Source organism: Ictalurus punctatus, chromosome 5 (assembly GCF_001660625.3).
Source record: "Ictalurus punctatus breed USDA103 chromosome 5, Coco_2.0, whole genome shotgun sequence".
In the NCBI taxonomy this organism is placed as follows: domain Eukaryota; kingdom Metazoa; phylum Chordata; class Actinopteri; order Siluriformes; family Ictaluridae; genus Ictalurus; species Ictalurus punctatus.
The window spans coordinates 17,784,591-17,796,688 of NC_030420.2; the positions used below are offsets into that span (position 1 = coordinate 17,784,591).

The following is a 12,098-nucleotide window of genomic DNA, read 5'->3' on the forward strand; positions in this document are numbered from 1 at the left end:
TGGCCCCGTCCATCGTCCCTTTGATGCGATGAAGTTGTCCTGTCCCCTTAGCAGAAAAACACCCCCAAAGCATCTTTCCACCTCCATGTTTGACGGTGGGGATGGTGTTCTTGGGGTCATAGGCAGCATTCCTCCGCATGTATATGTGCTTTCTTGAGCAGGGGGACCTTGCAGGCGCTGCAGGATTTCAGTCCTTCACGGCGTAGTGTGTTACCAATTGTTTTCTTGGTGACTATGGTCCCAGCTGCCTTGAGATCATTGACAAGATCCTTCCGTGTAGTTCTGAGCTGAACGTCACTGTTCTCATAATCATTGCAACTCCATGAGGTGAGATCTTGCATGGAGCCCCAGGCCGAGGGAGATTTGACAGTTCTTTTGTGTTTCTTCCATTTGCGAATAATTGCACCAACTGTTGTCACCTTCTCACCAAGCTGCTTGGCAATGGTCTTGTAGCCCATTCCAGACTTGTGTAGGTCTACAATCTTGTCCCTGACATCCTTGGAGAGCTCTTTGGTCTTGGCCATGGTGGAGAGTTTGGAATCTGATTGATTGATTGCTTCTGTGGACAGGTGTCTTTTATACAGGTAACGAGCTGAGATTAGGAGCACTCCCTTTAAGAGTGTTATACTCGTTACCTGTATAAAAGACACCTGGGAGCCAGAAATCTTACTGATTGAGAGGGGGTCAAATACTTATTTCCCTCATATAAATGCAAATCAATTTATAACATTTTTGACATGCATTTTTCTGGATTTTCTTGTTGTTATTCTGTCTCTCATTGTTCAAATAAATCTACCATTAAAATTATAGACTGATCATTTCTTTGTCAGTGGGCAAACGTACAAAATCAGCAGGGGATCAAATACTTCTTTCCCTCACTGTAAATGCAGCTAGTGTCGCAATGGAAATACTGGAAAAACTGATGGTCCTCAGCTAATATGACTATGATGGTTAATAAATGAATTACTGTCATGTTTTTATACTTACCTTTAGTGGTGATACTGACTGATTCACTGGGATCACTGACTATTCTAGTTCCACGTGACAGCAGCCTCAGCTCATAGTAAGAGTCCTATGGTGTGGAAATTAAGCAACAATAAATTTATATGCCTCAGTGGTGGTTTCTGTTGCATGTCATTTTTACTCTTGTCAAACTTACTCTTGTCAGTCCTTGAACAAGGATTTCTGTGGAGTTGACATTGATTTCTCTATCAAGTGTAACCCATTCACCCATCTCCTGCCTTGCCTGGAGCACAAAGGCTTTGATCAGTGGAGACTGAGCATGGTGTGGCAGCCACTGCAGCAGCACACCCACTGCTGTGTAATTGACTGACAGTGAGGTGGGAGCAAGTAGTGCTGCTACATCAGTTACTACAGTGGGTGGATATGTTGGAGGACCTGAATATGGGAAACAAAATAGGCAGATCAACATCACAATCATATAAAGAGCAATATCAGAAAATACAGTTTACAGTTGCAATCAAAATTATTCAACCCCCATTGCAAATCAGGTTTATTGTCAACATGTACAGTCTTTCAGCTGTTTGCAATGAACAAATCAAACAAAAGCAATTGAAATAGTTCAATACAATGAATGCTTCAAGTGGTTTCCCCAAATTCAACTGAAAATGCAACTTATAATGACTTCTCCAGTCTCCAGACATACCGCTGATCCATTGTGCCAAAGAGTTCCAGTTTTGTTTCACCACTCCACAGAACAGAATCCCAAAACATTTGTGGCTTATTTATATAATGATTTTCAGACAATTGTGTAAATAAACCTGACATTTTGTAAATAAACCTGACTTGCAATGGGGGTTGAACAATTTTGATTGCAACCTTATTTAAATGGAGTACACTGATCATAATTTTTAAATACATATAACAAGATAGTTAGCAGAAAATAATTACAGCAGCAACAATATAACAACTTTAAGTAAATGAGAATGTAGTAAACACAGGGTCAGAAATTTCAGAGACACTTAGCCAAGACTATACTACTGACCAAGGGTCATGATGGTGACAATCCCACTGAATGGGCCAGAGCCCAGCTTGTTCTGGGGCAAGATGCTGAACTGGTAACTGGTGGCAGGCTGGAGACCTGTCACAAGGAGCCTGGATTCAGATGTGGAGACTGGGAGTGAGGTCCACTCATGTTTCTCTCTATTAGTGGGCTTCACCCTGAGGTGAACAAAAAGAACAATAAAATAAAAAACTAAAAGCTAACATTCTTGCCTAGAAGCTTCATACTACAACTGATAATATATACTAAAATAAGGTCACTCACCAGATGCTGAACCTCTGGGTATATCCTCCATCAAAGCCAGGCTGCCAGGATACATTGGCACTGTTAGTGCCTGGATCTATAGATACCCCAGTCACAGCATGGGGGCTTGTCCCTGAGAATGCATGAACAGTTTATGCATAAAGACAATGCAAAAAAACAAAAATAATTAAGTTTACAATGTTAAATGCTTTTCTCTCTAAATGTTCTTCACTCACCTAACACTAGAACCACAGTGCCTTTACTGACTGTGGCCAGGGAGTTGGTAGCATGACATTCCCATGCTCCTTGATGATTTTTGCTGACTGGACGCAGAACCAGAGAACCATTGGACAAAACAGTAAATTGAGAGAAAAGTGTACTCCCAGCCTGCAATACGAGACCAGAAAACATTCTGAAATGAGCAGCACAGCAATATCGTAACATATTCTGAATATGAACTTAGTGTGTAAAAGAAGAAGGTCTTAATATAATTTGTTGCCATTTCTTTATCGTTATCTTAGGAAAGTTAGTGCTCACTTTGGTCCAGGTGATATTAGGTGCTGGGTCCCCATGTGCTTGGCAGGGAATGATCAGCTCTCTACCAACTTCCTGTAGGTACTCAGCCCTGGGGGACATCTGAAACAGTGGGGGATCCTGTAAAAGAGAAGGAATGTTAATGACTAATTCAGGAACTCTTCAAATCTGGGGCTTCATTTTTTTAATGTTTTGTACAGATTCCAGTGTGGGTGTATGCATGTACCAAAAACCAAATAAACAAATAAAGCACACAACAAGAATTATCAGATATATAGAGCCATGGGTACACAGTCTCCTACTCATAAGCCCCTTTATAAATCACAAGCTTTTGGTCTAACCCATCTCCTCTACCACTTATAACCATAAGTGGTTCATATCACACCTGCTTTTTGTTTATTTATGGTCTCATATGCATATAAATAGAATTATAATTGTCTAGTGTGTACAATCTTTATGTGTAGAAGTTTAAAAAAAACATTTGTCAGAGCCAGTTACACATCTCAGATTATTTGTAGACTCCTGTACCTTCAGAATGACTTTGGTAGGTTCAGACTGACCCATAGTCCCATAGCTGTTGTAGGCAGTGCAGGTGTACATGCCTACTGCATCATCATTGGCTGTGTCTATGAACAAGGAGCCTTCTGAGTTTATCATCCAACCTGGGTACTAACCAACAAACAGAAAACAAACTTTACTGTCGAGAAATATTCTATTTATGTATTTGTGATAATTTGGGTGATGGATATGCATTATTTTGTTCAGTACCTGGCGTATATCCAGTGAGGCACCATCTTTGGTCCAGTTGACAAACAGCATCGGAGGTTCAGCTTGAACTGGGCACACAATTGTTCCGCCCATGCCAGCAGGGAGGTAAGTCTCTCTGGGCATCCGCACCACCTGTGCAGGATCTAAGAAATTGAGATAGGATAGACGAAAAAAACTAGCGTAACAAATTGTACCATACAGTAACAAACTAGAGAGTACCAAATTACTGTTCAAATAATGCATATACATTTTGATATATGCTAAAGTACTTTGACTATTATGCAGCAGGTCTTGTTCAGTCTTTAAACACAATACTTACATTTCACTTTCAGGGTAGCAGAAGCTGAGGGTGGAGTCAGTAACCCATTGGAGGGAATGCAGGTGTAGTTTCCTGAGTCTTCAGGGATTAACTCAGGAATGAGTAGAGAACCATCCACCAGGATCTTTACACGAGACTTCATAGATCTATGAAGACATGCACACATTGTGTGTGTTAACAAAGGATTAAATATAATAAAATATCTTACTACAGTGTAGAACAAGTAATATCTATATATCTACCTACCTACCTACACTCACCTAGCATGTTATTGGGAACACTATACTAATACTGGGTAGGGCCTCCCTTCCTTAGAGATTCTAGTACATGTTGACTTGACTGCATCACACAGTTCCTGCAGATTGTTCAGGTGCACGTTCATGCTGCGAAGCCCCTCTTCTACCACATCCCAAAGATGTTCTATTGGATTCAGATATGGTGACTGCAAAGGCCACTGAAGAACACTGAACTCATTGTCATGTTCATGAATCCATTTTGAGATGACTTTTGCTTTGTGACATAGTGCATTATCATGCTGGATGTATTCATTAGAAAATAGATAAATTGTGACCATGAAGGGATAAACATGGTCAGCAACAATACTCAAATAAGCTGTGGCATTCAATATCAAAAGTAACTGCTTTAAATACTACAGTGCAGCTCATCCTCATGGACTGCACCAGATTTGTCAGTTCTTGCTGTGAGATGTTACCCCACACTTACACCAAAGCATTTGCAAGTTCTTAGTTACGTCTGGGGGGACACATGGTTAAATGTGGTTTGCCACTGCAAGGACGACCAGCTGTCCTTCCTGTCTCCCTGTAGCACTGTCTTAGGCATCTTACATTACAGACATTGCAGTTTATTGCTCTGGCCACATCTGCAGTCCTCATGCCTCCCTGCAGCAGGCCTATGGCATGTTCACGCAGGTGAGCAGGCCCCCTAGGCATCTTTCTTCTGGTGTTTTTCAGAGTCAGTAGAGTGGTCTCTTTAGTGTTCTAAGTTATTGTACCTGTGACCTTAATTGCCTACCGCCTGTAAACTGTTAGTCTCTTAAGGACTGTTCCACAGGTGCATGTGCAATAATTTTTTATGGTTCGTTGAACAAGCATGAAAAACATCATTTAAATCCTTTCCAGTAAAGATCTGTAAAGCTTATTTGGATTTTACAAAATTATCTTTAAAATATAGTCTCCTGAAAAAGGGACATTTCTTTTTTGCTGGATACACACACACACACACACATTATACCTACATATTTACTATATTATATTTTTAGCAACTATAATCACATAGGCATATCATTAAAATATTCGCTAAATGACTGGGGCTCTTTGATTACTAAAGCAGAAGGAGTTTCCTTTATGTCTATCTAAGGGGTTAGGAATATTAGTTATAGCACAAAATTATGCTACTAGGTTAAGAATAATAGCTTCACTTTAGCATTATATTCTTTAAGTTACATGACAGAATAATAGAATGGGGTTTAAAGGTTAGTACTATAACTACACTTGATCTACATAGAAATTAGCCTATCACAGAGGTAAAGATGCACTGAGTACTCACTCAACATAATGGATATTTTGCCCTTCTTTCTGCCACTCATATGTGAGGTTAGATGGGTATGCATCAGCATGGCACTTCAGAACTGCATCCTGGGACATGTTCATGGTGGTGTCCTCAGGGGAAATAACAATGACTGGAGAACCTGTTTGAAACCAGGAATAGGGCCCAAAATTACAAACAAAATATGCTACAAATCCTGATTTAATCTTTTGTAATTAATGTTTATAGAAGCTGCTCATCTAGAAATAAACAACAGGTGGCACTATTTATTCTCTTATATGACTTCTAAGATGCATGATTTACAGTAGGATTTTTATCATTGCTTATATTCTGTTTTTTTACTCATTTCTAAAGAACCAAAGCTCATTTGTCTTTTGCCTGAGCCATTGGTGCAAAACATTATAAACTCATTCATTATTTCACACACTAAACCACCTCTAAACACATTTTCATGATACTCTCAGGCCAAAACAAAAAAGTGCATAAATCTAAAAATGAATGAATGTAAAATGACCTTACCAGCACAAACATTAAACAGCTTTTCACTATGCTTCGGTTTCAATAGCCCAGTAAGAAAAAATAAGTTAAAATGTTTTTCTATAGAAAATACAATGCAAAGAAACTGTCTTCCATCCATTTTCTGTACCGCTTATCCTTACTGGTAGGGGACACCCTGGACAGGGTGCCAATCCATTGCTGGGCAATCAGCCTACAATGCATGTCTTTGGACTGGGGGAGGAAACTGGAGTGCCTGGAGGAAACCCCCATAAAGAGCATGCTAACTCTGCACACATAGGAATTGAACCCTCAACCCAGGAGGTGTGAAGCAAACGTATTAACCACTAAGCCACCGTGCCCCCAGAAACTGTCTTAATCTTAATCCTGATCTGGATTGCAGTGGATCTAGAGTCTGTGCCGGGAACACTGGGCATGAGGCAGAAAACTCACACATAGGGAGAATATGCAACATGTAGCACACAGATATCAGGAACAAAAATTATTCTTCCAGTGAGCCCAAACACACACGCACAAATATGAACAGCAACTAAAAAGGCCTGTGCTACAAACTGCTGGATAATAGAGAAGGATATAGGCAAATGAAAATATGTACAGAGAGGTAGAGGATGAGGAGCCAAACAGTCTCAAATGAAATTCAGCCTGAAATTCAGGCTACACTAGTTGTCCTTGTCATCAACCATGCTTTGAGAGACCTATACTTTTCAAATATCATTTGGATAAAGAGAACATTATATGTGGTGTACTGTGGAAAAGAGTTGTTGAACAAACAGAAAGGATCAGTTCTAAATTTCTTAGTGTTCGTTTACTTTTATGTTTAATGAATTCTTCCTATGCAAATGTAGTGTCTATTTTGGTAAAATTTTTTCCACTTGTATACAGCAAAACAAAAAAGGAAGGACAAAGTATTAAAAGAATGATATAAAGAATTACACATCTATGCAATTTTCTCTTGATGGACACAACAATGACACAAATGTACATTCACAAACGATTAGAGCAGCACGGGGAAACATTTCTTGTTGTAATACATACTTGTAGATAAGTGTATTTGGGATGCAAACATTTCACTTTGAGAAGCGTGTTTATGGTTTTTGAGGCAGTGTTTCATTTTGCTTACAACATACAGATTTGCAAAATCTGTATTATGGTTCTGAGAAGTGTTGTCGCATTTGAGGTGAGAGACACTGTTACCTGAAATGTGTATAAATAAAGTAAGAAAAATTTAAAGGATTAAGGTTAAGGGATTGTCTACAGACTTTCATTACGGTCATGAAGCCTGGTCCAGGATACTTGCTTCTCTAAGTTAATATTTAATGCCTCTAGAGCCAAACTAACCTGGTTAAGCCCCACTGTGCCAAACAGTACCTCTTGCTTTGTTCCCTCACATGGATGAGTCAGGATCACTGACCTTTAACCTGTAGTTGGGTAATGTGAGTCAAGTTTCCCTCAGAGTTGGATATGTGACACTTGTACATTCCTGCTGTTTCCCTGGTAACCTTGACCAAAGATAAGGTTCCATTGATTACCTGATGGGAACAACAATGTCAATAGTTAAAAGAGAAATGTTACATGCATATCTCAGTTTCAACAATTGTTTAATTAATTTATTTAAGTACTACAACAATTTAATGCATGTAATTCTACTTTGACTTTTGCCATGTTGAATCTGATTGGTCCCCTATATTTCCTATTGTTATATTAATCTTCCACGGCATGTAACATTTCATTTATTTTAGGTATAATTTTAATGTTAATTTTGACCTCTCTAGTGCTGTTTTTCTAGGATCCCAAACAGAGAGTGGTAATTTGTGTGTGTAATCTGATAAATTTGGCAGTTAGTTGGTGGGTGTGTTGTGGGATTTGGGAATAATTGTGAAAATGATGCAAAGAGAAAGAAACAATATGAAACCATATAAAGTCCAATTGAAGTCAATAGTTGAGGCCTATTCAGATCTTTAAGAAAATCCCACAAGGGTAAACTGAATGCATTTCTAATTTGGTGTCAAGTATAACACTGATTTAAGGTGGTGCGATGTGTCAAAAAATCACTCAAAACTCAAAATATGATATGAATGCAAAAGTGCAGACATTACACTTTTCACATGTATTCTTTGAATGCTAATTATGGCATTATATGTATAAAAATATGGTGAAAATCCAATATGAAACATCATTTTGAGAACACTCAAACACTTTTATTTTGACTTGAAATCGCAAAAACATGCCCCTGAAAATTGAATACCTGCCATCCTGCAACATTAACTTGTGCATAAATTTGTTGTTGCCAAACTGACTTTGAGGCCAAGTAATTCTTACTAATAGTGAGAGCTAAACAACGAGAGTTTAATGAGTTTGAGTTTGCTGGCCAGCAAATGATGGGTTTACACTGATAAAATCATTTCACAAATCAGCAAACCATGCTCTGCAATTGTGTCTTTTAAGCAATCTTTAGTTTACTACCTTAATCTTGTCTTCTTCCTCCAGTGTGTTGTCCTCTTTTCTCCAGATGACTTTTGGTTTTGGGTTGCCATGTGCACCACAGCTAAGGGTGAGAGATTCCCCCAAAAGGACCTCCACAAAGGAAGGGGGTATCTTTATAAACACTGGAGGAGCTACAGTGAAGAGGAAAGGGGAAAAATTCATACAGACTTTAGCTAACGGAGAACTATTATACTCTACCTATATGGCCAAACACACCTGCAATATTTATCTAATCACATATACATATAATAAAAACTTTTAACATCTGTTTTTTCACTTTGGCCCAATCACAAATGATTAAGTAATCATAGCCATCAGTAAAGCATGACTAAACCTATTAAACACAAAACAACAAAACAAAGATTTCCCAAATGCATAGAGCCATTCACAACTTGGAAAACAAACAGGCACTATTTAATATAAAATATGTGAGCAAAAGTTTTGGAAAAACATCTCAAAGGCGACCAGTCAAAGGCGAATAAGACAAGACTCCTCATTTGAGCACTGAGCTGTAATGTGAAGAGATCTGTCACGAGCACTGATGTTTTAAAAATATGTGTGAGTGTCTTGGGGATGTGAGTAAAACAAAATGAAAAAACAGGCAAAAATGTGTGAATGTGAAAGATAAAAAATGTGTTGCTCTCGGTCACTCACACACACACACACACATTTCAGATGATACAGCATGCTCAAACACTGTTGTTAGCATAGTGCCAAAATACACAGCATTGTGTAAAACCCTCATGTACACTGCAGTACTTGAAGTGGTCAGCTTCTTCTTGTTATAAATCCCTGCTTAAAGCTTTGTATCACAAGACAATCACATAGATCACTTACACTTGCAAGACTTTATTACATATACATTATGTATAAATCACAAGATTTATACAGCATTTATACTGGCAGCATATACAGTATGTGTATAAACATAAATGTATGAAGTGTGTATATATTTCTAACATTTTTAACATTTGTTTTTGTAATTTAAATCATTATTATCTCTACACACTGCTTTCTAAGGTGGAACATTCTAATGTTACTTTCTAGCTCAATATCACTGATAAATGAGCATGGGTTACTGTCTGTGTGGAGTTTTGCATATTGTCCCCATATCCACATGGGTTTCCTCAAATCTCTCATAAACCATGCAAGTATGTGGATTCCTGACTCTTAGTTGCCCCTAAGTCTGAATGTGTGTGTAGTCATAATGAGATAGACTGGTGTTCCTATCTTGGGTGTACCCCCCTTGCAGGGTCCCATGGGCTCAGAATCCACCACAACCCGAATCAGTCTAGGCTAAATCAGTTCAGGCTAAATTCTCAAGCTGTGAGGAATCATACCTGTGATTGACAGGAAAGTCCATGTGCCATTTCTGAATTCATCAGCTGTTCTGTCCAGCAAAAGTATCCGACACTCAAACCAGCCTTCATCCTCCAGAGTCAAGCCATCAACCACTAGAGACGCTCCCCGTATCAGAGACACACGGCCTGAGGAGAGAGAGTAAGCCAAAGAGACAGCAAAATGAATAAGAAAAATACAATACCTATAAAAACTTCAGAAATTTTTATTTGAAAATATACACAAGAACAGGAGATATTTATTGCAAGAACTTTGAACACATGATCCATACACATGACAATGTAATCATATGACTACATTGAACAGCAGAATATAACAAAACAATTGTTGATATAGTCACATGAAAAAATAAGTATACTCCATGGAAATTGTTGGCTTTTTTGACATATTTGGACAAGCAAACATTTGATCCTCTTTAAAACAGTGTCTATTAATAAAATTGATATACTTGAAAAAAACCACAATGAAAATCAGCTTTTTCAATCATTTATTCAACAGAAATAACAATAGATGTAATATTCTTCTGTGAACAAGTAAGTACACCCTTGGCCTCAGAATGTAGCATTGCCCCCTTTAGCAGAAATAACTTGTAGGCATTTTGCATAATTCTCCACCAGTCTCTGACATACAATATTCTTTAAGTTGCAAGATGTTTAAGGGTTTTCTTGCATGAACTGCCCATTTCAAATCCCCCCCAACATTTAAATGGGATTCAAAGCTGGGCTTTGACTAGGCCATTCCATACACCTCCATTTCTTCTTTATGAGCCATTCCTTGGTGGATTTGCTAGAGTGATTAGGATCATTATCCTGTTGAAAGGTCCCCCCTTTCAGGACTACAGCAGGACTACAATTCCCATCAGCCACCTGAGCACAACACTCACGTCACATGACTGTTTGTACCTGATTCACATTTTGCGTTAATGAACACCAGTATTTAAGTCATGTTTTGTATAGCACTCTGTCTAGATTCTGTAGTGAGAAGCGTCGCTGTATGTTATTATATCCATGCCATGTTCATGTGTGTTCATGTTAAGTAGTCTTAATTCTTGTTCACAGGTGTTCACTTTAAATAAAAGACTCCGCACTTGCATCCGTCTCCTACCAATCTGTGACAGAATGCTAGACCCAACCATGGATGCAGTGGAATTGATTCAAATCTTGCCTGACCAGGCCAAGCAGATCCAGGAGAATCAATGGGAGTTCAATCAAATCAAGATTATCCTGGACCAGCTCCAGGCTGGGCTCCCTCAAAAAATATTTTTTTAGGCCAAGCCTAGTCAGCTGAACACAGGCAGCAGTGCGACACCGGAGATCATACCAGAGGCAGAGGAAGTGGCCTCTCCAGTGCAGCTTATGCTAGAGGCTGAGGGGGTGGCCTCCACAAACCAGCTAATGGCTGAGGCCGAGGGGGCGGCCTCACCAGCCCAGCCAACAGCAGAGATCAACGGGGCGGCCTCACTAGCCTAGCCAACACTGTATTTTGAAGTTGAGAATGTAGAATTTGTATAACTGCACTCTCAGAAAAAACCTAAACACCCCTGACAAACATATAAAAATATCTAAACACTTAGCTTGAGACAAAGTCTATTGTGCTTTGGTTTGAAATCAATAACTCTGACAAACTGAAAAGAAAGCCAGATTTAAGAAAGAACAGTAAATTGCAGTAGATTGCAGTCATTGTGGAAGCTGCAAGTGTACACAGAATCACACAATGCTGTAATTACACATGCCACTGTGGAATTTGAACTAATCGCCAGGATATGATCATTTTATTGAAGGCAATAAATTTTTTCATTCTATGAGTGAATGACTGTGTAGAAAAAAAACACTGTATACTCCTTTCCTCTCATAGGCCCTTCCACCCCACATCTATACTCGCTGCCTCACTATCTCATGCTGATGGCTTTTTAAAAACTTTTTGAAGTTTTTAAATGACAACACTAGAGGAGATGATTGTGTGCTGGCAGGAGACATTTACTCTTTTACTTGGAATTTCAATGCAACCCAAAACCCATAGTGGTGCTACAAACAGCTTGAAACTTGTTGTGAAACAATTTCGTCTTGGCTTGAGAAATGTACTACATACACAGTAGGCTTTTCTTGACCTTCAAAAGTGAAATGTTTAACTCCATGTCTGGAACATTACAAGCGCAGGAGTTAGCTGGGTAGACTCAACTGCCATGTTAGCAGTTGTACTCCAGTTTCCCTAATGGCTTGATGTATAAGTCAAAGTCAAAGACATACTGTTTCAAATAATGATGCAAAAAAGTATACAGAAACATTA

The 12,098-nt window shown here is 38.8% G+C and overlaps 1 protein-coding gene across 2 annotated transcripts in view; it reads right to left on the bottom strand.

Annotated features, from left to right (window-relative positions):
- igsf9b (immunoglobulin superfamily, member 9b) overlaps window positions 1-12,098 on the bottom strand; it is a 58,865-nt gene that overhangs the window by 24,817 nt on the left and 21,950 nt on the right. For both annotated transcript variants that reach the window (XM_017468498.3, XM_017468497.3), the window contains exons 4-16: window positions 9,794-9,940; window positions 8,433-8,584; window positions 7,381-7,498; window positions 5,454-5,595; window positions 3,888-4,033; window positions 3,569-3,711; window positions 3,329-3,469; window positions 2,804-2,920; window positions 2,503-2,653; window positions 2,288-2,399; window positions 2,006-2,181; window positions 1,160-1,398; window positions 988-1,072 (exon numbers count right to left, since the gene is read on the bottom strand). In XM_017468498.3, coding sequence (XP_017323987.1) covers window positions 988-1,072; window positions 1,160-1,398; window positions 2,006-2,181; window positions 2,288-2,399; window positions 2,503-2,653; window positions 2,804-2,920; window positions 3,329-3,469; window positions 3,569-3,711; window positions 3,888-4,033; window positions 5,454-5,595; window positions 7,381-7,498; window positions 8,433-8,584; window positions 9,794-9,940 — 1,869 coding nt within the window. The remainder of the gene's footprint in view (window positions 1-987; window positions 1,073-1,159; window positions 1,399-2,005; window positions 2,182-2,287; window positions 2,400-2,502; window positions 2,654-2,803; window positions 2,921-3,328; window positions 3,470-3,568; window positions 3,712-3,887; window positions 4,034-5,453; window positions 5,596-7,380; window positions 7,499-8,432; window positions 8,585-9,793; window positions 9,941-12,098) is intronic.